This window comes from Anopheles merus, chromosome 3R (genome assembly GCF_017562075.2).
Source record: "Anopheles merus strain MAF chromosome 3R, AmerM5.1, whole genome shotgun sequence".
Taxonomy (NCBI): domain Eukaryota; kingdom Metazoa; phylum Arthropoda; class Insecta; order Diptera; family Culicidae; genus Anopheles; species Anopheles merus.
The window spans coordinates 10948733-10973429 of record NC_054084.1 but is presented as its reverse complement, the minus strand read 5'-3'; the positions used below and the strand labels follow the sequence as shown (position 1 = coordinate 10973429).

The 24697-nt window shown below is 45.9% G+C and overlaps 5 protein-coding genes across 15 annotated transcripts in view; 1 reads left to right on the top strand and 4 right to left on the bottom strand.

Moving 5' to 3' along the window:
• Positions 1-19683, bottom strand: part of LOC121595563 — a 62128-nt gene extending 42445 nt beyond the window's left edge. For 5 of the 10 annotated variants that reach the window (XM_041919612.1, XM_041919619.1, XM_041919622.1 and 2 more), the window contains exon 1: positions 19415-19683. The gene's annotated coding sequence lies outside the window, so the exon portion shown is untranslated. Of the gene's footprint in view, positions 1-10517; positions 10729-14416; positions 14631-18464; positions 18673-18701; positions 18720-19414 lie in introns of those variants that run through there. The other 5 variants (XM_041919615.1, XM_041919618.1, XM_041919617.1 and 2 more) reach the window with 5 other exon arrangements.
• A 174-nt stretch (positions 19684-19857) lies between these two features.
• On the bottom strand, positions 19858-21100 carry LOC121596315 (ribonuclease P protein subunit p30). Its single transcript, XM_041921151.1, has 4 exons — positions 20942-21100; positions 20779-20882; positions 20295-20713; positions 19858-20211 (listed from the first exon to the last, which is right to left on the bottom strand). The coding sequence occupies exons 1-4, from the start codon at positions 21027-21029 to the stop codon at positions 19902-19904; spliced, it is 921 nt and encodes a 306-aa protein (XP_041777085.1). The 5' UTR covers positions 21030-21100; the 3' UTR covers positions 19858-19901.
• Positions 21101-21434: 334 nt separating this feature from the next.
• Positions 21435-22123, bottom strand: LOC121596355. The gene is made up of 2 exons (XM_041921221.1): positions 22044-22123; positions 21435-21978 (listed from the first exon to the last, which is right to left on the bottom strand). Exons 1-2 carry the CDS (start codon positions 22047-22049, stop codon positions 21523-21525), a joined length of 462 nt encoding a protein of 153 aa, XP_041777155.1. The 5' UTR covers positions 22050-22123; the 3' UTR covers positions 21435-21522.
• Positions 22124-22231: 108 nt separating this feature from the next.
• Positions 22232-23118, top strand: LOC121596354 (prisilkin-39-like). Of its 2 annotated transcripts, XM_041921220.1 has the most exons (3): positions 22232-22321; positions 22397-22802; positions 22890-23118. In XM_041921220.1, the coding sequence occupies exons 1-3, from the start codon at positions 22316-22318 to the stop codon at positions 23069-23071; spliced, it is 594 nt and encodes a 197-aa protein (XP_041777154.1). In that variant the 5' UTR covers positions 22232-22315; the 3' UTR covers positions 23072-23118. The 2 variants fall into 2 exon arrangements, with proteins under 2 accessions (XP_041777154.1, XP_041777153.1); XM_041921219.1 differs by having other exon boundaries at positions 22397-23118.
• A 714-nt stretch (positions 23119-23832) lies between these two features.
• Positions 23833-24642, bottom strand: LOC121597244 (prisilkin-39-like). The gene is made up of 2 exons (XM_041922852.1): positions 24553-24642; positions 23833-24480 (listed from the first exon to the last, which is right to left on the bottom strand). The coding sequence occupies exons 1-2, from the start codon at positions 24556-24558 to the stop codon at positions 23893-23895; spliced, it is 594 nt and encodes a 197-aa protein (XP_041778786.1). The 5' UTR covers positions 24559-24642; the 3' UTR covers positions 23833-23892.
• Between the last annotated feature and the right edge of the window lie 55 nt (positions 24643-24697).

Here is a 24697-nt window from a genome sequence, read left to right as displayed (position 1 = left end):
TAAGACGGTACTGTACATTTTGTGCTTTGCTGGCTGTGCTGTACAATTGCTGAGAGCAAGAGAGTGTGTGTGTGTGTGTGTGTGTGTGTGTTTGTGTGTGTCAAATGCCATCACACAAATGAAGACTGGCCCCATTTTCCCAAAATGCGACTCGCGACAACTTGCGCATGTTCCAACACACAAATGATGGCCGCACTCATATAGATGGCAAACATGAGACACACACTCTATATCCCACCGGATGTGTAGGTGTGCTTGTATGTATGTGTGTGTGTGTGGGAATGTATATCTTTGACTCCAAAACCAACCTTTCCTATGCAGTGAGTGTGCTTTACGTTGCGTATAGATTATTGGATTTTTCTTCAGCCGCAACAATCAATCTCTGTGTGCGAGCTCCTCCGTGGCGTGTGATGGCATCTATCGGGTTATACAGTGCCGCATAATGGTATGTGATAAATTGTTGAAACAGTTGTCCATACAAACACACCCACAGACGCTGAAAGGGGATTTGTTCCACATTTTACAAGTTGCTTAATCTACACGTATATATATTCCCGTGCTCAAGAAATGTCCCTTACGCGTTCATTTGGTTCACGCGCATACTTTTTTTGAAGCCAATGGTACATTATACTTGAGCAAAAATTACCTGTATAAGTCATACTAAGCAGGGGTTCACTTGAATGCGTTGATGTAAGTCCTTAATTTTTACATAATTGTACTTATTTTGCAGTTTTCTTTGGTGCGAGTAGCTCACACTGTTCAAAGACAACGTTATTTCAGATGATTTCAGGAAACAGAAAAATCGTTACGAAGCTTAATGCGAGTAAGAGAGCTTCTAATTCACACTCCTTTTAGTATCCATTTTATGGTGTAAGTACAGCCACATTGAAATAACTCTTTTTTTGCTGCCAAAATTGCTCCAACCAACGATCGCAACCATAACAGAGTGCTCCTCTTCCGGTACGTCATTACTCGTTGTTTTTCAGTGACGCCACACCAACCGCCAACAAACGATGACAAAGCTCTTCTGCTCTTCCACCTACGTGTCTCTCTCTCTCTATCGTGTCACAACTGCCTCGAAACTGACGATCACGTTTTGCGCCAGTCGGTTGTTTCCCCCCTTTCCACTCTACACACAGCCTTCCTCATTCAAGCTTTCCACCCCCATGTGCTCCACAACCCAGCAACAGTTCCTAACGAGCATTTTCCCTTTTTTTTTTAGCGGCACACTTTAGCGTGTCACGCACATACAAAAAGCTACTACCTTCACCACTACCACCACCACCCAGAACAGTGTGTGTCTGTTGTGGGTGGAGGAGGGAGGGAGGGTGGGCGAGGTGGCTTCACTGCTGGCTCTGCTGCTCATTCAACGTCCTTGTCGCTTGCCTGTGTTGCTTCCCGCCCAGCAGCTCCCTCTCTTCATATGACGCCACACAGTGACGACACATCTCCCTGCCTCGCCTCTTTCGCCCTACCCGCCCAACACTCAAGCACACAGACGGCAGACACACATACACAAACAGAGCGTGGCGTGTGAGGAGGGTGAAGGTTTGTTTTTGTTTTGCTTCTACCAGCAAAAACACACACACACACACACACACACGCACAGTACAGTTACCTTTCTCAGCAAGTCGCCGGCGCTGGCTCGTGATGATGTGCCGCACGCGCCATGCCACGCCGCGACCGGGCCTTTTTGTGTGAAAAAAACGTAAAAAACCACTGAAGTAACAGGTCCCACACACCACACCACAGCCTGACGGCACTCTACACTGGCTGGCTGGCATATTTTGTCAATGCTTTTTTGTGCAAAGTGAAACCATCCCCCCGTTGTTCTCCTCCCGATTGTATTTGCTGTTAGAAATCAACACACACACACACAGCCAACAAAAAATATTAAATCTACAAACCACAAAAACCAAACAGCAGCCTTACGCGCGCGCACACACACACACACTTCTTGTACTTTCGCGTCAGCTGATTTGGTTTGTAAGGAGGAGGAGAAACAACACACGCTGTGCAGCAGAGAGAGAGAGAGGGAGGACACACAAAGGCGCTGCAGGAAAATTCTTTTTCAATAAACACGAACATCACGTAATAATATGTGGGGAGGCGGAAGTAAGAAAAGGGGAGCGAAGAGAAGCCCCGGTGACACAAGCGACAGGGCGTCTCGTCGAGAGTGCGTCATTTGTCGGCTGGGTGGCGAGGGAGGTAGAGCTCACGAACGATCACAGGGAAGCAGAACGTCAGCCGTGAGAGTTTGAGTGACGTTTTTTGATGTTAGTTATTTGCTTTAAATTACATTTACCTTTGCGTTTAGTGTATCAATCTAATTGTAATGTGTGTTTGTGATTTGGATGATGATCTTCAAGCTTTAAAGGCCCATTATAACACACTAAAAACCATCAATTTGTGTGCTTTTACTGGCGAAGGTATGCGTCAAGTGTTAGTTTCCAAAATTGAACTGCTCTTCTCCTCACTAAACTCACACACTCTAATGGTGAAAGCTCCTGATCACCGGACTAAAAAAGGATAAAAAACAGATCCATACCGGCAAAGAGACGACTGGTGGTAGCACAAGAGGGATAAGGCACATTTCACACCCTCTCTAACATGCTGCCCGCTTGTGTCAAGTTGCTCTCGTGCCGCATGATGTCCCGGTGGTGGTGACTTCACACAGCATACGACTGCGATCGTCGGTCACTACACCACTCTCCATCATCACCATTGTGAAACAACACCAACACACGTCGACAACACGCCGACATCAGCCGATGGTGCCACGACGAGGTGGATAGGTGGCGATGGTAATGGCCCTACACACTTCTTCTGTGTGAGGAAAAACACGCAGTCTGGCGCTCACTACCCCGTCACATCCCACACACCCACAACATCTCCTTCCGCAATTGATTGGCTGTCGCTCTCTGTCTGTCTCTCCTCTCTCTCTCTATATCTCTGGACGAACAAGGAAAACGATGGCATTGGGAACTCCGACGGAATTCCCGGTCCGATGGTGAGCCCTCACCCATGTCGGAAGTGGGCGAGAAGCGGGTGTGAATTGCAAACCATTCCACTCGCCGCGTTCGCTTCCGTCATTGTCGTCGTCATGGACTGGAGCGTAGCGTGTTCCTCAGGAATTGTGGTTGTTTGGGCTAGAAGAAGAAACGCGTTGAGCCTGGAGCCTGGACGGGGAATAGAGAGACGCTCGATTGTGGAGACTCTGCTCCGAGGGGAGGCTCAGGGATGGTTCTCTTGTGCAATAAGAGTCATCTACAATTTTAAGAAATGTTTTGTACCAAGATAGATCCACTTTAGAAATAGATTTAAGGACTGTTGTCTGGCCGCACCAAAAGATCTTCTATATTTGGGATCTTTTCATTCAGACCATGGTATAGCTCCCGTATCTTCTCTTTCGTCTCTTCCTTTCCCTTCGACAAACACACACACACATAAAACGCTCTCGCACGAAGAGAGGTCAAGGTCACTGCAGGTCGATCCCCTATTTCGTCTAACAACAGTCGACAAAGGAGCAGTGTAGTGTGACAGAAGAATATTTCTGCTATTTCGTGTTACATTTTTCCTTCAACACGACCAAACTTCCATCCTCAAATCTGACTACGTGTGCAATTAGAGAGACAGATGGGAACGCACGCAATTTGATACATATTTGAACGCATTTCAAACGGCATAACTCACTGTTTCACAAGTATCACATAGAAAAGTTATTTGAAGATTGATTAGGTAAAATCTACTACAAAACAAAACGGCTGGAACCTATCATATTGCACATGTTAAACAACCTTAATTATTCCTCTTGATTCTGATTTTTGTGTCAGCAAAGAGTCCTTACAAAAGCGTATATTTATAACGGTTAGAGAAGAAGGTAACTACACACACACAATTACATTTTGCCATTTGAGGTCATTTTGTCATTCGTCAAATTGGATTTTAGTAAGCACGCGCAATAAACACCAAACACATACACACAACTCACTTGGTCTTTTTGGTTGGTGTGATGGGTAATTTCGGAGAGGTAAGGGACCATCATCGCCATCAGCAATGAAACCCAGCCCGGTTGGTTAGGGGTTGAAATCGTTAAAATGGAGAGGAAATGAGCTTTGAAGCTGTCGTAACAAATAGACGCTCAAGGCGGAAGGTACCATTTCCTTCACTTTGGGTATTTAATGAGTGTCCCAAGCCATCAACCAGGGAATAACGACCACCTTCTTCCTTTGATTTTTGAATGTGCAAATAAATATAAAAAAATAAACTTGAATCAATACGTTTATCATTCCGAGCAATCCAATGTAAAGAATGATATTGAATTCTGTAACGTTATAATAAAATTATAAGTTGTATGAAATAGTTCTTACAAAATTTCCATTTCTAAGGATTCAATAGTTTGATTTCAAGCAAAAGTTCCAATTTGCAAAATAATTTTGTTCAACTTGCTGGCAACAATTTGACCAAGCTAAGAAATAAAAAAACAATTCACCGTCCTCTTCCTCCTGGCCATCTTTTTCTGCCATTGCCGACTATTTGAGGTTTTATTGCTGGTCGACCAACTAGAGCAACACGAGCACACAACACTCGAGCACCCGGCAAAACTTGCGAGAGAAGAAAGGCGTAAATCATTTATCTCGAAAAAGACCTCACTAATACACGGTCAGAGGCTCTCTCTCTCCTCCATTTGTCACAACGGCAGCAACAACAGAAAAAAAAACGCAAGCATTCAAATGGTGGTGCAAAATGACGCGAACACGACAATAAAACTACGCGCGCGGTGTGTCACAACCCACGGACGGGGCGCGGACGACGACCCTAATAGGAGGGGAAAGATAGGAAGAGCAGAGGAGAAGCAATTGGTTTCGTAATCACCATTTAGTTCTCATTAGGACGTGTGTGCGCGCGGCAGCGAGTTTGATGATGATGGTGGTGGTGGTCCCATACCGTCCGCCCTCCCTCAATGATTATCGATTTGAAAGCATCAAATCAAAGCGCAAGAATGAAAATGGAAACGACCGGTTTGATGATAAAGAAAGAAAGAGAGGGGATGATTGTATAGTGCCATTGCGAACAGATATTTAATTTCCTTACGTACACACAAACACACACACACAGTCCCCGTCATCACAGGGACAATCAATTAAAGAAATTGTGCACAAAGAAAAGAGGACACACGGTGAGAGTGCTGTTGTGATACGAAAGATGTGTATCGATCCAGACGGGTGGACACACAACAACAACAGGCAGAGCAAAGGAATTCTCGGACCGAAGCATATTGAACAACCTTTTTCCATCCGGTTTTAGCTGGCCTTACGCTTCGGTTGTAAGCAAAGTCCGACCGGCAGAAGAGGGAGAGATATGCACGTCATAATAAACACATATCATCATCACATCATGCGAGGGTCAGGGGGGAAAAGAGTGATTGAGTTGATCGACTCCAAGCGCCGGCTTGTGAGACGTTTTGTGCAAGCAAACACAAAACAAAATGGCCGCTTTGTCAAACAGAGAGAAAGAAGATACAATCTACCACTCACCACACGCCTCTAACTAAGCGCAGTGTGTGCCGCAGGGGGTTGGGAGGTAAAAAAGAAAAAAAATGAAAACACACTAGAGCAAACCACAATCCGTAATTTCTCACCGCTAGGTTAGCAATACTCCCCCTTCCTTCCGATGCGGGCAGGCCAGATGTAGTCGTAAACACAGTACAGCAGCAGGCAATTATGACCACAGTCGGACCAATTTCCTACGCTTTTCTGGTGCTCCCTCAAACTCAAAAACTGGCCCCGCTTGTAAAGGGGGCTCCGCTTCCATGAGAGTGTGTGTGTGTGTGTTAGGATTGTGCAGAAAAAAATGCAAAGAAGTATACCTACGGAAGCGCTGAGCAGTAAAAGCAGGGTCGTCACAGTGGCAAATAAGTATACCGCCATACTGCTGCGTCTGTAACCATAATCTCACAAATTCGCGAACCGCGAACCAACGTATGAATGTGTCGAGGGTCGTTTATTAGTTTGTGCGCGGGGTGTTTAGGGAGGTATTATTACATCGACGTCTTATCTCGTGTCGACCCTACCCTATTGCACCAATACCATCATCATTCAGTGTGACAGAACGAACAGTGCTGGTCCAAGCAAAGGTTGCACAAGGGGGACATCCATAATCAACCAAATGAGACACACATCACAAAACATTCCGTTTTAAAAATGTACTTTAAAATCTAATTTACAAAAGATTGAAACTACTTCTCGACAGCACAATCTATTTCATTTAATCTATTTCATGGTTGAGATGCCAAATAAAATCTATTTGTGGATACACACTGTACTCTCGGCTATCAGAGCTTGTGTGCTTACTTACGCGCTCCCCGTGAATGTGTGTACGTGTGCAAATGCAAATATGAAACCAATTCATTGTTTACGCAAGAGCCTGTGATCAAAGTTAGACGATATATTTCGAACATTCCTCATAGCACGGAATGGCGCACGTGACCCAAGAGAGACGGCGCATTAAAATGCAACACAAGACGTGACACACAAGACTAACAAACTATTACCAATAACAGTTGATAACTATATCAAACGTTCTGAGTCATAAGATTACAAAAGAACGTTGTGTTTGTTTGAGCTTCAAAGTTCTACTTTAATCACCGCTCTTATACAAATCGTCCATGGAGCATAGGTTATTATTACAAATTAGCATCTATCTTGAACAAATATTGAAGCCGGATTGAGCCATGTTGTCGCTACAATAAACCTTATTCATGTTTGTACAAATAAAAACACATTTGCTTACCTAGTTGAACTTTGAACTAGTGTTGGATAAAGTTGGGAAAATTTTGGAGCAGACTCTGAGCAGAGTCATCCAGAGTCGTCCAGAGTCGTGCAGAGTCGTCCTGAGTCGTCCTGAGTCGTCCAGAGTCGTCCAGAGTCGTCCAGAGTCGTCCAGAGTCGTCCAGAGTCGTCCAGAGTCGTCCAGAGTCGTCAAGAGTCGTTCGGAGTCGCCCAGAGTCATTCGGAGATGTTCGGAGTCGTCCGGAGTCGTTCGGAGATGTTCGAAGTCGTCCGGAGTCGTCCAGAGTCGTCCAGAGTCGTCCAGAGTCGTCCAGAGTCGCTCGGAGTCGTCCGGAGCCGTCCGGAGTCGTCCGGAGTCGTCCGGAGTCGTCCGGAGTCGTCCGGAGTCGTCCGGAGTCGTCCGGAGTCGTCCGGAGTCGTCCGGAGTCGTCCGGAGTCGTCCGAAGCCGTCCGGTGTTGGGGTTCGAAGCACCGGGCGGCTCCGGACGACTCCAATTCCGGCTAGAGGCAGAAATATTGGTTCCGATTTTGACGTAGTCGGAGTCGGATCGGAGTCGTGGGTGCGCTCCAGAGAGCACATCACTGCTTTGATCCTATCGTTCTACAACATTACTTCGTTTAGAGAAGCACATACCAGCACATACCGACTAAATACGAATGCTTATCTCCACAGCAAATGTACCCGACGAGACTATCGATTCATCCAATTATCTCTTTCAACCCACACATACTACAGCCAACATTAATACAACCAAACATCGAATGCGCGCACCACTGGAACGCGAATTCTTATACTCATTTGCAGATGGACAGGAAAGGACAAATTCTACAAATTGTGTATGACATTTCAGAGGCATGCTTTACATTTTTGCACACACGTTCACAACGGATCCCGAGGTGAAGGATAGTTTTCCATTAGTGGAAACTCTTCTCTGCCTCATCGTTCTAATTACACATTAGACGCCCTTCCGGAGGTATTGGCTGAAAAACTGCGACATACACACACATGAGTTTGGGCAGCTCTGTATTTTGCTGCTTTCTCTCCCCTCTTTGCCACCACTGAACCGGACACAAACCATTGGAGTAGTCTAAGCAGCAGCTACACAACACACAGTTGCCACACACAGCAAATCGATTTTTCACCACCGATTGGACTAAAAGGCCCCAACAACAACAACACACACGGGTGAAATACATACTTTTTTCACTTCAATCTGATCATACTCTCACGCTCTCTCTCTCTCGCCCTCCCTTATGTATGAATAAGTCGAAGTTCCACGCGCCGCTCTTTGCAACATTCCGCCCCAACCACCGTGTCTAGGTACTTGTGTGATGTGGGTGTCTTCTCCATGTTGAATTGTCGAATGATTTCACCCCCAAAAATTGATTGCGTTTACACGAAAGTAGTAAGACAATCTTTGTGTGTGTCGGGTAACTCTCTCTCTCTCTCTCTCTCTCTCTCTCTCTCTCTCTCTCTCTCTCTCTCTCTCTCTCTCGCTTACTCGCTCTCACCGGCGACAGGGGAGATTGATGTGGCGTCTACTTGTGGATCTCATGTACAATTTTGCATCAAACGTCAAAAAACGTGCATGACACAAACCAAAAATGTTGCGAAAGAGAGCATCACAGATTCCGTTTTTGGTTGTGGATGTGCGCCAAAAGAGAAAACACACGTCTGCAACCGTAAATGCAATGTTTTTTTTTTCATTTTCCCTGCCAGGTGCCAAATTAAATGCACAAGCTCCATTTGCAAAATCAGCGAATGGCTCTTCCACCCTTATCACTGCTGCTACCCCCCTTCTCCCATCATTCAAAGTGCATTGAAAAATTGATTCCGAAAGCAACGGGGGATAATTGCTTTTAGGCGTCGTACGATATGCACATAGCAACATGACGCACCACCTGATAATGACCGATAATATTGCTCATTTGGGGAATGGTTAAATTCTACTTCATTTGTATTCAACGCGTGTGGCTCAGCTAAAAAACAAAGATAAATGATTAAAAGTACCTTACAGCCTGTGTATTTTTAATTTTAAATAGAATTGTGATGTACACCACATGCAAAACATACCATTTATCCTTGAAGCGATACACCATTTTCGCGCCACGTCGTTCTACCGGTTTGCAAGAACACGATTTTAGATGTCGAAATTGAGACAATACACCCGAAGATCCGTCCAAATATCGTCATCATCATCAGCAACATCGAAAGAAAACGCACTTTAACGCACACATACAACGCGCGCACACACGCCGACCCTACAAATGTGTATGCAATTCAGATGGGAACAAAACACACCACCATCACCACTACTACTGCACGGGAATCCGGTGTGGCAAGGCAGAAAGCAAAAAAAAACTATTCGTCAATTCATTTTGAAGGTTTTGCTAGTGTAATAGGGCGATTGAGAACGGAAGATCAGCGCCCTTTACACACTGACTTGGAAGGTTTTATTGCGCACACACACACATAAACACTTCACAAACTGTCGCACATTCGTGTCGATAATAAAAGAAGCAAGTCGAGTCTGTTGCATTAATTCCACACATCAAATCAAAACCAATTCCATACACAGCAGCAATCATGGATATTGACTTGCGTTCTACGCTCTAGATTTGCTACCTCGATAACACGCAACACCAATACTACACATTTCGATATTGGAAAAAAATAGCACATCTAATTTGATTTTATATGGCATACCATCAATACAGACTCTAACTAGAATATAACACACACGAGAAGAGCATGTAGAGAACAATCCACACAGGGCCGCTGTCGCTACGGTCTACACTCTACACGTAAATGAACTAATTTAGCCTTTGCTTTCAACGAAGGTGTGATTACACGACTACAACCGTGTATGCTCTGCTTGCTTGCTTGCCGTTCCACCACATCCATCCATATCGTCGTCGGCAGCAGCGTCAAAAGTAGTACGAGCGAGCACTTGGCAAAAAAGAGTGTAATCCTCATCTCACGCACATACATATACACACAATTACCTGAAGGAAAATTCACAAATGACCATCGTTTTTCGATCGACAGGTCGAATTTCTCCCACACTTGACAAACCAATTTTTCCACGATTTATTAATTATAAGAAACTTGTGGATGAGCAGAATTACTTTTGTTGGGGAACATTCAGCAAAACCAGCACTACCAAAAATTAAAAGCAGCACTATAATAATTTTCTCCAAAAACACTCCACACAAAAACGCACTCCTTAACAGGCATTTACAGAACACTAATCTTTTCTTGATTGTCGAACGAACCAAAAAAAATAACTTTGCTAGTTGTCAGAACACCATGAGATTTTATCCCAAACACACACACGTAAACACGCCACCTTGTGTTAATAGAAACCAAGAATACATTGCTTTCAGACCTCCAGAAGAAACCAACCAACCAACCATCACACCCTCCTTAAAGAGAGCATAAAACTGTCATCCCCCTTCGCGACCAACGGCACACACTACTATCTTACAAATAAGAAGAAGCCGCTGCGGACATGGTGGTGGCAGTTTGAGGAGGCACTGCGTTTTCTACTGCGACGCCATTATCGTTGCCCACCGATTGTTTTGTCATTTCACGTAGTCAGTCCCACATAGGGACACACAACATCTTGTCCCTGTTTTCTGTGTGGTTTGCAAACGCCACCATGTCGTCACGGGCAGTACATTGAACATTTGATTGTGTCAATGGTAGAAAAACACACTAATCACCTCTTTCGTTTAAAGAACCACCAGCTCTACACCGGAATGTTGCTGCCACCACACTTTACAATGCTGGTAAAACACCACACACAGCAAAAACGGCCCATTTCGGCGGGGGCTGCTGTGCGATTATTCGTTTCCGCGACTTTTTTCTCGCATGCGTCTGTCAAACCCGTTTGCAAAGGACTAAACTCTGCCCTTCGTGGCTGTACGCGTACAACACACGACGGCCGACGATGGCAGCAGCAGCAGCAGCGACGAGCACAGAATCGCCATCTCTTTTCATCTCGCTCTTGTGCTCATGTGCGCTTGTGACTAACACAGTCGTAGCAAACGAGCTCATATACACACGCACACACCGTTGAAAAAGAGCTGAAATCCATCTCCGCGTACGGTAGTGGTAGTGTAGACGCGTTCGGTCGCGATGTTGTTTCACTAACACCACATAAACATTGCGCGCCCAGCTTCATTTCCCGTCCGTTCCTTCTTTCCCCATCTGCTTCTATCATTCTGACAATTACACAGAAGTCGAGTAATAGAAATCTCGATCTAGAGTCTAATTTTACGTACCTCAACTCCTACATTTTAATAAGCTCATATTTTACCGCTATTTGCAGCATTTACATTACCATTCTTGAAGCCGGTACAACAAATCATCAAAAACCTGCCGCCCGTCATAGTGACGAGGGCACACACACACAAACAGCACCAGCACACCGTACGTAAGCGTCACCTTTGGCGCGTGCCAGTGTGTGCGTGATATCGGTGTTTTTCTTATGCCTTTACATCTCCCTCCCGCCTGTAGCGAGAGAGAGCGAAAGAGAGTGTGATCGAAACGATGCTACAACACACACATACACCCTCTTTGCTGTCACTGTGCATTGCACTAACACACATGCGCAGGAATTACATACCGACCGACCGACCATTCACCCGTCGGCCGCCGGTATCTTCTTATTGACCCGGCGGCGGCGGCGGCTGCCTGGCTGTGTGTTGTGTGTACACAAGATCAGCATAGATTTCCTGCTTCCCCCACCCATCTACCTCCTCCTTTCCATGCCCTTTCCGTCCAATATTCAAATGCTTCTTTCTTTAGCTGCTTCTTTTACGCCCGCAACGCCACTTTGCGGAGAGCTACAATTTTCAGCACCCGTCGCCGTCGTTGCCGTTGTCTCTTACATTTGCCTTTTTTCTTCTAGGGATGAACACGCACACACTCTCACACACACACGCTACATTACAGGAAACCCATCCGCGAAAGGTGGTGCGGTGGCAGCATAAGGGGAGGCGGTCATGCAGACCGTAATTAGAGAATTGGAATAAGTGCTTTCGGGGCTTGGTGTACTCCACCATCGATTGGCAAACGGGTAGTCGTCGTCGTCGCCGCTGGGGGAACAACTAAGTAGAGAGAGAGACCGAGCAAAAGAGAAAGAGAGAATCCGCTCCCGTAGCAGTAGTGTGGCCCTCTCTCAGGGCATTTCTTCTCCTTCCCAGCAGAGATCATTATACCCAAAAAGGTTCATTTTAACTCATCCATACCAACCACCAGTATCTCTTTAAAAGGGAAACGTGTATCGAGATTTGCTTCTGCACACACGGGCACATACACCACATCCCACCTGGAACCAATCGATACCAGTTCTGATGACATCTGCCAAAGCAGGCAGGCAGGCATGCTGGGGGCGCGCTTCTTCCGTCTATAATACCAGCAGGAGAACCTTTTCTTTGCTGACACTTGGAATATATCTGGAATAAGAATAGCACCAGCCAGACGACACCACCTTCGTTCGCCACTCCATAATCACCTTCGCTTTTCTCTCTCTCTATCTCTCGCGTCAGTAGCAATTATTCAAACTTCTGTGTTGTTTTGTGCCTACGGCACATACACACAAATACATCGATTCATGGCAGCCAACATAACAGAGCAGAGCAGGCGAGCAGGAATAAAGAATAGCCAATCGCAGCGGCTAAACTCTCGCCCGCTGCGGTTTGGCACCGCCGCTAACTGTCACCGTGTTGCAGCAACAGCAGCCGGGGTAAGCGAAAGAAGCAGCTTAAAAACACACGCGCAGATGGCCTTGCATTTTGTGCTCGCGCCCCTGCTGCCAATCGGCCATCTTTGTTTCGTGCTAAAGGTACAAGACAGAGAGCGATTTTTGGATTTGTTCGTCCCAACAACAGGTCAATTATAAATGGTACTTGAAATGTACGCCCGCCCGGGTTCCGAATGCCATGTTCTGAAACTGTATGTCTTAGTTTTGCTTGGAATCAACATCATATGACGACAATTTCAGTTTGAACTGTTGTAAGTGTACAATTATTTCAACGACCATATCATGTAGAAAACATCGGTTCTGCTCCATTAAGCGCACAAATCATCGGAGGTTCTGCCAGTTTCCGTATTGTTTGACTCGTCGGTGGTTAAGGTTGAGCACGTCGCCAATGTCATTTGACCGAAGCATTGATATCAACGGATGCATTCCGATTCATTGCTGCAGTATTCCTTCATCCCCAACATAATTTCCCAACACTATCAGGTTCTTGATAAAACTCACGATCTGGTGACGATTTTCATATACTTGAATGCAACAGATCTACCTCTACTTGAGAAAGAGTTCTACATCTACATCATATGCAACATTCAATGATATTCATATGCAAAGCTAGCGCTGTTAGACGTACTAATTGCTGGTTGACATGTTGAAAGATTAACTGAAATTATTGGAGAATTCAAAGATATAAATATGGATATAGAGATACTTGAAAACCTGATATTATGTAGCAAAAATATCAAAATGTTTCTTTGAAAAATGGCATGCCCAGTGGTAATGGCTATCCTGTATCTTGATGTATTATTTGCACAGCAAAAATGTCATATTTAATTACTCTATGAAAAAAAAAAAAAACATTGCAAGAATATGCTCGAAACAGGAACGAAAGTCAGCAGAGGGAGCATAGGCCAGTCAATTACACACCACACAGGAAGCATCTAGAACAAGTAGTTCCATGAGGTATCTGTATGCTTCCTTCATCTTGCAAACACGTCGCAACAGTCCAATCCCCCCTTCCCGCCCTCTCTTACAGAGAACCTGGCCGTGCGAGGGAGCCGCCGGTTAAAGCCAGCAAAGTACAAGTAGAGAACCAAAAATAAAAAAGACGAAGCTGAAGGGATCATGTTGCAGAGAGCAGCAACGCCAAACGGCACACAGCACAGGAGCGAACACGAATATCGGAGCGCGAGAACGTGGAGACACATCATACGCCAGAAATGGGCAGCAAAGGAAATTCGTACACCGCCGCCGCCAACGGACGGATGGATGATGTGTGCATAAACATGAGCGTAAACGGGAGATAAAACAAACTCGCGAGTGCTCGGGCAATAGCTGCTGCCAACCTAGGAAAGGATGACGCCTATCTAAAGAACCACCAGCAGCAGCAATAACGAAGGTAAGAGAGAATGAATCGAACGGAAACACACAGACAGCAAACATGTCCACACAGCACAGGTCGCGTAGCCGAAGCAAAACCCATCGATTTCGTCGTCGTCGTCGTCGTCGTCGTGGTCGACACACGGCGCAGCACACCTCCCAAAATCGAACAAATAATAATTTACCATATCTCGGCCATTAATGAAAGGCCTGTAAATGTATTCTGCTGCAGAGGACGGCGGGCAAAAGTAGGAAGATTCGAGTGGTTGGAATATTAATTATTTCCCATGTAGCATCTATAAATCAAATTGAAGATTATACGAGCCGTTTTGTATCATTATAATCATTTTTTTTAAGGGGATCCTGTTATTCGTTTTATAGTAATACAATGTACTACTACTACGACGACTACTGTCATTGGCATAAATACATATCAAAGCCATACAAATTTACATCTACGAATATTTGAAATTAACTTACCTTTAGCATGTATTTCGAACATCACTCGAGCAGCTACTCGAACTAACCAACGCGATCGAAACACCGATCAGCATCATCTTGAGAGTCCCCCACAGACACCACACACGGGCCGTGAATAATTCGAGCTCGTTACACGCACGTACTAATTCACTCTTCTTATAGCATCAACAAAAAAAAAAAGTCGAGACGTGGCCAGAGCACGGCACGTCGGAGAGAGTACACAACACCGAAAATGCGAAATCATTATCTACACGGGGAGTAGTTGCTTTTGAGCTGGTTGAGTTTGAAACGAGAAATGAGGTCCGCCACACCGGGATTGGGCTGACCCCCGTGTGGGGGAGCCCATGGAGCAGCAGCAGCCACCAACGCTCGGTAGAGGAGCTAGTGTCCACTTCCCACCGTCAGCGAGACCTGTCATTTGATTTTGTCACTCTCAACGCGTTTGGGCCTATTGCTACGCTCGGCAAATATGGAGATGTCTCGTGTCGGGGCGTCGCCGTCGTCTTTGGTTCCTTCTTCTTCTTTTTCCTTGCTACACCACACCACCGCTGCACACACGCGCGCGCAAGCGAAACAGCCAGTGCAACCACACACAAAACCCTTTTTATTACGCTATTTCGACTTCACTCGAAAACGGTTGGCGCAGTAGTTGACAGGAGCACAATTGATCATTGATTTAACGCGCGCGCGCTCCGCTCTCGTTTTCTCTTTTGATATTCATTTCTCTTCTCCTGTTCCTGAGGCCGTTCTTCTTTGCCATCGTCATCATCGTCGTCGTCGTCGAATTACTCCACTTTTCTCCCCCTCCCTTGGTTTGCATGCTTTGTTACGTTGTCAACGACCCAAGAAGGTTTATAATTACACAACCAGTCTTTAAATTCTCATTTTAATCCCAACCCGTGCGTTAAAAATCATCAATCAACAACATACTAACATTTCAAAGCAAAATTAATACAGCCACGAACGCACCTTTTCGCATCGAATTATTCAATCTACAGCACCTACTAACAAGCGACAAGAGGTGCTTGAACATGTGGAAATGGTTGTACATCATCATCACCAAGTTGAAGCGGTGTGTACCAAACCACACTATTAAATTAGCAACACTTTAAACTAACAAGCCTCACTTTACAGCCAATCGAGTTTTGTCCTCTCTCTTTCTCTCATTCTCTCTCTGTCCATCTTATCAAGCACCAGCTTTCATTTCGTATTCAGAAGACGATAATGAACAATAAAAAGTAAAGAAAGAAACAAGAAACCGGTATGCCCTAGGAAACCTCGAAGCGTGCCGATACATACACACAGGTGGAACACGGAGCAGCGCGCGTCTAGTGATGGGAGTGGGAACGATAGGCCAACAACACGAGCGAGAAAGGGGTCTAAAAATGTCCCACCTTCATTGATGCAAAATGTAATATTAAAGCAGCAGAGTGTTTAAAGTATTTGTTGCCTTTAAAAGATTCAAAACAGAAAATCAACTTTAAAACATCATGGTTTGTGTATTGTTCTGCACACAGACGCATTGTGTGTGTGTGTGTGTGTGTGTGTGTGTGTGTGTGTGTGTGTGTGTGTGTGTGTGTGTGTTTGTCTTCTTTGCGCTTCCTTCTTTGCTGGCTGCCACACAACCATTTGATTAGCTTGTCCGCCACAGCGCGTCGCCACCGAATAGCACACCACACGCCGGTAAACAGAAGGTAGAAGGAATATGTGTTTGAGCATGTGTGTCTGTATTTGTGAGCGTTGTATTAGGGAGCAAGATAGATGAGCGAATGAGATCGACCATGGATGAAAAGAAATCGAACAAATGCCAAACGTGAGAGACACGTGAGATAGATAAGACTTCATCTCACTCCATCTCATTCAACGCGATGATGAGAAGCGAATATCCTCACCGTACAGATGTGAGACAGGATTGGGATATTCGAGCTACACAAAATCGATCAAAGGCCCACACAAAAAATGATAATCACATGTCAACACACATGACTCATAATTGAATTTTTTAAATGATCGATAAACATTTTTTAACACAGCATGCAAACCTGAGCGCCTTAATCTTAAAATCCAATAGATGTTTAACAACCAACCTTGATTATGATTAAGTACAATAAAAAGCATAATTGTATCATCAAGCTGCCAAACTATTCAACCAACAACTGTTAAGGCAAATAAATGTAAATTTAGTTCACTTTCAGGTGCTCACAAATAAAAGAAACAGTTTAGCTGAGCCAAAAACAATCGTCGTTGTAATTAACAAATAAAAAACTCATTCTTTTCTTAAAAACCATCGATGAAAACATACATCGATTCGAGCAGTTTCAATAATTGCCATTAATAGTCGTTCGAAAACGACAGCAGCTCTCGATTGTGTTTTGCGACTAGCGCGCGCACGAGACGCACAATCGATGCCCCGTTTCGCTCTTGCTCACACCACAGCACCCCATTCTTGCTTCCCACACTAAACCCACACACACACACACACACATACATACACCCGGCCTGACACACAGCAGTACCACCTTCGAAATGCACACACACCTTTAGGATTCTTCTGCATTTTTGTTTGTTCGCTCGCCTCTTCTTTGCATCTCTCACGCGCGCATTCGATGCTTTCTTTCGCGTGTGTCTTTTTCGCCCCCCCCCCCTCTCTTCCATTCTTTCGCCTTCCACCACACCCCCGCCCAATACATGTACGTGTGTTGAAGAGTTTGGGGGTTCCGTCTGTACTACATCGCTTTCCGGTTCAGCCGCGCCACAGCTTGTACCATTTTTTTTTCTTTTCGCGATGCGGGTGCGGGACAGCCAACAGTGAAAGAGATGGTTCGCAAAGGTAGAAGAAGCAAGGGGGGTATGGGCGGAGGGTGTTGGCGACCCTTTTTAGAGCATTAACGCAACCACCACCACTAGCACTACTACCACCACCACACCATGACCACACTGTTAATTGCAATTGAAGCAAAACACTCATTCCGCGCACACGATCGAACTGATGCGGAAAATCCACCATCTTTGATAGCCAACATACACCCCATCGTTGTCGTCATTGTCGTTGCGATGTTGTTAATTTTGAATATTGGAGAAAAAAAAAGATCCATTGACCGGGGGCAGCGATTGGGCGCAAAGGTTGCTTCGATTGTCAATCGCCGTATTGGTTCGAATTTTCGAATAATTTTAAATACAACAAGATAACACATTTCTCACACAGGGTAAGGTGGATGCAAGTATCAAACGGAGGTATTGGAGGTATCATAATTCCAAATAAGGCATTTTTTTAAGGAGTATCATGTATGACAATCTGTCATTTTCGTTCGATTGTGGATCGTCGTTTGTTTGTTTTAAACTTTTACTTAGTTCCTTCACAATGCTTCCGGGAGATTCAGCAATATTAACACAAACACACAAACGTACACCTATACGCGTATACCAGACCTGCCCCTTTTCTGATCGCTACACGATTGTATTTTCTTTACAAAGAGAAGAAAAAATCTCTAATCCATGAATACAATGAATTAAAAAAAGACTGTTTAAAAGGCTCTCCCACACAACGGAACTACAAATCAAAGCACACTCTGGGGCCAATTCAATTCACTAGATGACGATGATGATATGACGACACGACAGACGGCCAAAGTTGGCGAGGAGAAAAGGAACGCAGAGAGACCTTCTCTTTTGCGTCTTCTTATTCTAGCACACAATCCGTAATCTTGCTACCTCGGTTCTTCGCTCCACACACATAGTCATCACTACATACACACTCACACGCGCGGATTTTACGGACGGGACAATCTCGACGCGTCTTTTAAGCGCAAAGAAAATTAAGCGAACAAGCGAACAATTACAAGCACGACATCTTTTCTGCATATGCACACACACACATAGACACATTTTGGCCCGTGTACGGTGAACGAGGCCCACACATAGAGGGCGTTGCGAACTGGCCAACTACAATATCAAAAATCACACACGCCTCTCACTGCGCGCACCAGAGCGTATGGAAAACAAAAAAAAACTATCCACGAAAAACCATGAACGGAAGCAATTTACATACCCGCACAGTATTTTCATGGAAAACTTTACTACACAAAACACACACACACACACGTTGTCCCTATTTCGTTCGACATCGATCCAAAACAATGGCACGCGACATTTCTTCGGTGGACGTTTGGGCCGGGTTGGCAAAAACACACCACACGCACTTTCACGATAAACAAGGGGAAGAAGAAATGCACGGTATTGTGCAGGAAAAACACACACACACACACACACACACACACACACATACACGGTATTCCATCAGCAACGGGGGGAGGGAAATCACGCGCGCCGGCTTCCAATTTCTTAAAGGCGCACACCAAGCACACGCACCTCCGCAAAAAAGACGATCCTCACCCATTAAAAAACACCTCCATTTTGTTTCTTCTCATCGATACGATTTTTATCTGGCCGTTCGCTCTCTCTCTCTCTCTCTCTCTCTTTCTCGCTCTTTTCTTGGCGTGCGCTCGCTTGCTGCTCACACTTTGCTGTTTGCACGGTGGCGGCGCTGCTGCTGCTGCTGCTGCTTCTACTCTCGCTCTCGCCTACTTATGTGAGTTGTGATTGTGTGTTGTACGCTGCTGCTGCTTCTCTCTTTCTCACTGCGTCCCAAAAGTATGTGCTTGTGCTGGCGTGTGTGTGTGTGTGTGCGTATTCAAGTTTTCTATTCTTCTACCTCTTCTTCACCGCCACGAATGAAAAAAAAGCTACGCTTCCTTTTTTCGCTTCATTTGCCGATGTCAAGAGTTTGAAATCTAATTAGAATATCGAAATTGATCACTTTTAGCTGCACACCACACAACTAATGTACACACAGTCGCAACAATTACACTCCATGAAAATTCACAAACAGATCTTTTTTCACTACACCCCTAGCGCAGCGATGTACGAATGCCCACTTCTTCTCGCTTCGTTTTCCTCCACACAGCACACACTTCACTTCATTTCACTCCTAGAACTTACCCCAAAAGTTATGCTGATGGGCGATGGCGGCGGCGGCGGCGGCTAGGCTATAGGTTCGTAAATTGTTCGCCGCGCACCCACACGCAAAAAACTAAAAACGAAAAGTGTTCCACTGCTGGTTCCCTCTGTCACGCACAATGAAACGATGAAACTTTTGTGCAGAAAGTAGTCACTTCTGCCCCGTGTGTGTGTCACCGACACGGAGAGCGCGTTCACCTCGACCGGAGCGTGAACCGACTAGTGAAGAATGATGATGTGTGCGTCGCGAAAACGGGCTCGATGCCTGCTGCTGCTGCTTCACTGTGCGCTTCGATGAGCGTGTGTGCGCGCATGTCCCAGAAGCCACACGCACACACGCTCAACCGCGAATCGGATCGAACGAAGTATCGAAGCAGCCGGCGTGTAAACGGAGACCGGTGTGCAAATTGAATATGCCGTTGAATGTGTGCATTTCGCGTGTTATTTCATTTATTTCCCATTTTTTTTCTTAATGTTTAGCCATCTTTTTCGGTGGACGCTTGGTTTCAGCATCCGCATCGCCATCCTCGTCCGTTTCATCGTGATCGTCCATGTTGACATCGTTCTCGTGCTCCGCGTCGCCGTTCTCATCGTCGCTGATGTCTTCCTCCAGCTCTGAGTCAGAGTAATCATCACTATCGTCACGGTTAGGTTCGCGGCGCGCAATCACCACACCCGCCTTGCCTAATCTGCGACCCTCGGCCGACAGCAGCGTCCGGTTCGGGACACCGCGGATCGCTTCCTTCGACTTCTCTTCCGTCAGCCCAAAAATCAGTCCCCTGGAAAGGCGTACAATGAATTAATTCTATTTTCGGGTATGATAAAGATGCACAAACGCCAACCATCCAAGCTTGCTACTTACAGATTTGCTATATCGTATGGACTCCTCAGCTGGAACGGATTGGTAGCGCCGCTGGAGATGATTACGTTCCGCGACTTGCCCGTCATATGGTACTGGTGGGCACGGGTGATAGTTTGCTTCCGATCCGCCGGCGTTACAATGGCCGGACTGTACTTTATCTCGAACGCGATGTTCCGATCGACTGCGAGGTAGTAAAAGTTGCGGGTCGTGCGCAGGTGAATCGATGCCCGGTTGTACGTTATAATATCACATGTCATCGTTTGGCAGGCGTACTGATAGCTGGTGTCTGAGATGGGCAGTGCAGCAATCAGGTTGTAGCAGCGAATATTGTTCGATCGATTCAGTAGCAGCGAAACGGTCGCATCGCCGAACACGACGGTCAACCGGTTGAGCAGACGAATCTGCCCGCCGAATGCGGCCTGACGGAAAAATGCACAGTGAAATTCATTAATTAAGCGATTATGATTTTGAAGCTTTATCTTACCTTCAGTTCCTTGAGGCAAAACGGCTTCGGAACAACGTCCTGATTGTTTACGGCACTCTTGGTAACATCTACTACTTGCTCGATCGCCACATTGCTATATCCTACTGCAAAGTTTTAGTAGACGTTAGAGCAACTGATTTTTGCATTTGTTTTCTATACCTACACTCTATCGCTTCCTGAATGATCGGTTTAAGGTCCTCTGTTCGGGTCGCTGGAATACACAGATCGGAAAAGCCGGTAAAGTTATTCATCCTGCCCGGGTGTGGATTGGATCGTTCTGCGCCCGTCCGTTCTGTATGTAAACAACACACTTTTGATGGGCGCACGTGGGACCTGCTATTTGCTCGAATGTCATTCCGAATCGAGCAGTGTAGGTCGCGGGCAGTGTTCGAGCAGCTGGTATAATGTTTGAATTTTGATCATTGTTTTCCGTTAGATTCTATTTTTATTTTCAGTTCGGGTACGCGATCGGGTCGAAAATTGTTCTGATTCTGATTGATACGAGTACAGGTGTCACTTTTATAAACAAACATCAATGAAGCTTCCTCGATGTTATAAAACTTTAGCCTCCTAAATCGCCTAAAAAACATAAAGCACCAAAACATCCCTTCCAAAGCACACAACGAACGATCGAACAAAGAGAACGGGAAACTAACGCTCGCTCAAACAGAATGGCGATCAGCTTGGGTTAACATTCACACGTCATGAATCGGAGCCGGTTTATTAAAACAATATTATCTACATTTACAACACGTATTTGGCAACGGGAGCAGTCGACAGATACTTGTTGTATCCCAGACCGTATCCTCCATAGTTCCACAGTCCATTATCGACGACTTTGGTGGCGACGACGGGAGCGACCAGCTTGTTGTATCCCAGACCGTATCCGCTGCTCAGGACTGGAGCGACCAGCTTGTTGTATCCCAGATCGTAGCTGTTATCAACGACCTTGGTGGCCAGCACTGGAGCAACCGACGGGTATTCGACCACTTTCTTCACGGCCGGATAGGAACCGTACAACGATGATGGGTAGGAGTACTTGTCCACCGCTGCTGGGAGACCGTACGACGAGCCATAGACCACCTTCGACACCGGAAGTCCATACCCGTAGCCGTGCTGGTATGACAGGACATCATCGTATGGCAGGTAGGACGCCTCCGAGGCAGCGATGAACGCCACAGCCATGATTGCAATGAAGAACTGCAATGAGATAGAAGAATTGGATGAAGATGGTTGTTTTTATCGAGATTTCCGACAAAGCTTACCTTCATTTTGAGTGGATTGGTTGGATGTTATGTTGATAGAAGAGCTGTACGAACACTGATACCAAAAACACAATCGAACGCATCTTTTATAGCGCCTCCTACCGGAAGTCCAAAACGAAAGGAAAACTCCGTCGTCAAGGTCCAACAGAAGGCCGGAAAAACGTCGCGTTTGGCTCGTTATAAAAGCAGACGATCATTGGGACAAACGATCACAGTTCACTTGCAACGTTTTCGCGATCATATCCAATCGATCAACGCACTCAACTGTGACCATGAAGGTGGGTTCAATCGATCAATTCGATCAACATTTGATGATACTGATAAGTTATCACTAATTGCATTCTTCCATCCAGGGATTCATCGCGATCGCTGTGTTGGCTCTGGCCACCGTCTCCCAGGGATCATATCTGCCAGCGGTGCAGTCGGTCCTTCCGTACGCCTACAGCTCTGGACTCCATGGCGTGAGTGCCTATGATGGTCTGGGCCATTACTCGTCGCTCGGTGGACTGGGATACTCATCGGTACTAGACCATGGCCTCTCTTACCCGTACTCGGCCGCTCTTCCGTACTCTGGCTACAACAACGGTCTGTATGGAGGATACTATGGCGCCAAGTACGCTCCGACTGTGGTCCAGGCCAACGTGAACACTCTGAAGACGGTCAGCCCGCTGGGTCTGTATAGCGGATACTACGGTGCCAAGTACGCCCCAACTGTGGTCCAGGCCAACGTGAACACTCTGAAGACGGTCAGCCCGCTGGGTCTGTATAGCGGATACTACGGTGCCAAGTACGCCCCAACTGTGGTCCAGGCCAACGTGAACACATTGAAGACGGTCAACCCACTGGGTCTGTATGGAGGATACGGTGTGGAGCACGGATACGGACTCGGTCACGGATACGGCTACGGATACAACAACTACCTCCCAGTCCAGGGTCATGCTGCGAAGTACGTTGCTGCCAACCCAGGAGCCGTTCATGTGGCCCCTCTGCCAGGCCATCTGGTCAACCAGAAGTCGATTGTGGCGTAAATGATTGTGATCCGGATTAAATATGTATGAAAATGTAAATAAATCCAACTTTAAATTGAAAATTCGTTTTATTTTTAAAACTTCTAAAATTCCAACATTTTAATGAATAGTCGAATGACTCAGGAATAGGACTCCAGAGTTGCAGAGTCCTGGTCTCTCTCCGACACTTATTATAGAAATTAATCTGACTCAATAACAGAACCGGAAGTTCGAGTGTATCGAGATGAGGTCGTATGCACAAAAAAGCAAACTCGTTTAAGTGGTTAAGTACATAGCATAAACAAATTATATATCATGGCACGTCTGTAGAACTTCATATCTTGTGTTGTCTGAAAACGCCAGCACTCGCCCAGATATTACCGAAAAATCATAGGAAATTATTGTTAAAAATACATCGTTGCATTAGCTTTAGTTGTTTTATTCATTGCATTAGCTTTGTTGTTGTTATATTCAAATTTGTTTGGATCATTCAAACTCGTATAGACTTATCCGGAACAGGGCGGTCAAAGTCCAATTCACCCGTTGTCATCCAAACAACCTTTGAGGATTAAAGATTATCCGAACTCATTTGTATTCGCTATGATCATCAACATTCGTCTAGTTTCACCCAGATTCGTCTGGTATGAGCATGGCATGTCGATTAGGATTTGATTCACAGTCTGATGAAGATTCCAAGAGCAAGACTTGGGGAGATATGTGACTCCACTCGGACTTATAACAGTGTACAGCAATTACAATTTTGGAGACAAAACGCATTTTGAATTAGATATTCCATTTATTTACAATTCCGCATACATTTCGAGATTGAGATCACAGTACATTTACGCCACAATCGACTTCTGGTTGACCAGATGGCCTGGCAGAGGGGCCACATGGACGGCTCCCGGGTTCGCAGCAACGTACTTCGCAGCATGACCCTGGACTGGGAGGTAGTTGTTGTATCCGTAGCCGTATCCGTGACCGAGACCATATCCGTGCTCCACACCGTATCCTCCATACAGACCCAGCGGGCTGACCGTCTTCAATGTGTTCACGTTGGCCTGGACCACAGTTGGGGCGTACTTGGCACCGTAGTATCCGCTATACAGACCCAGCGGGCTGACCGTCTTCAGAGTGTTCACGTTGGGCTGGACAACAGTTGGGGCGTACTTGGCACCGTAGTATCCTCCATACAGACCGTTGTTGTAGCCAGAGTACGGAAGAGCGGCCAAGTACGGGTAAGAGAGGCCATGGTCCAGCACGGACGAGTAACCCAGTCCACCGAGCGACGAGTAATGGCCCAGACCATCATAGGCACCCACGCCATGGAGTCCAGAGCTGTAGGCGTACGGAAGGACCGACTGCACCGCTGGCAGATATGATCCCTGGGAGACGGTGGCCAGAGCCAACACAGCGATCGCGATGAATCCCTGGAAGAATGCAATCAGTGATAACTTATCAATATCATCCTAATGTTGACCGAATTGATCGATTGAACCCACCTTCATGGTCACAGTTGAGTGCGTTGATCGATTGGATATGATCGCGAAAACGTTGCAAGTGAACTGTGATCGTTTGTCCCAATGATCGTCTGCTTTTATAACGAGCCAAACGCGACGTTTTTCCGGCCTTCTGTTGGACCTTGAC

Bases quoted from the DNA above. Each gene is read 5' to 3' on its own strand.
- LOC121596315 (XM_041921151.1), bottom strand. From the start codon at position 21,029: ATGAATAACTTTACCGGCTTTTCCGATCTGTGTATTCCAGCGACCCGA. The intron at 20,714-20,778 runs GTAAGATAAAGC...TTTTTCCGTCAG, and splicing joins TTTGCCTCAAGGAACTGAAG to GCCGCATTCGGCGGGCAGAT. The intron at 20,212-20,294 runs GTAAGTAGCAAG...ACGCCTTTCCAG, and splicing joins CCATACGATATAGCAAATCT to GGGACTGATTTTTGGGCTGA.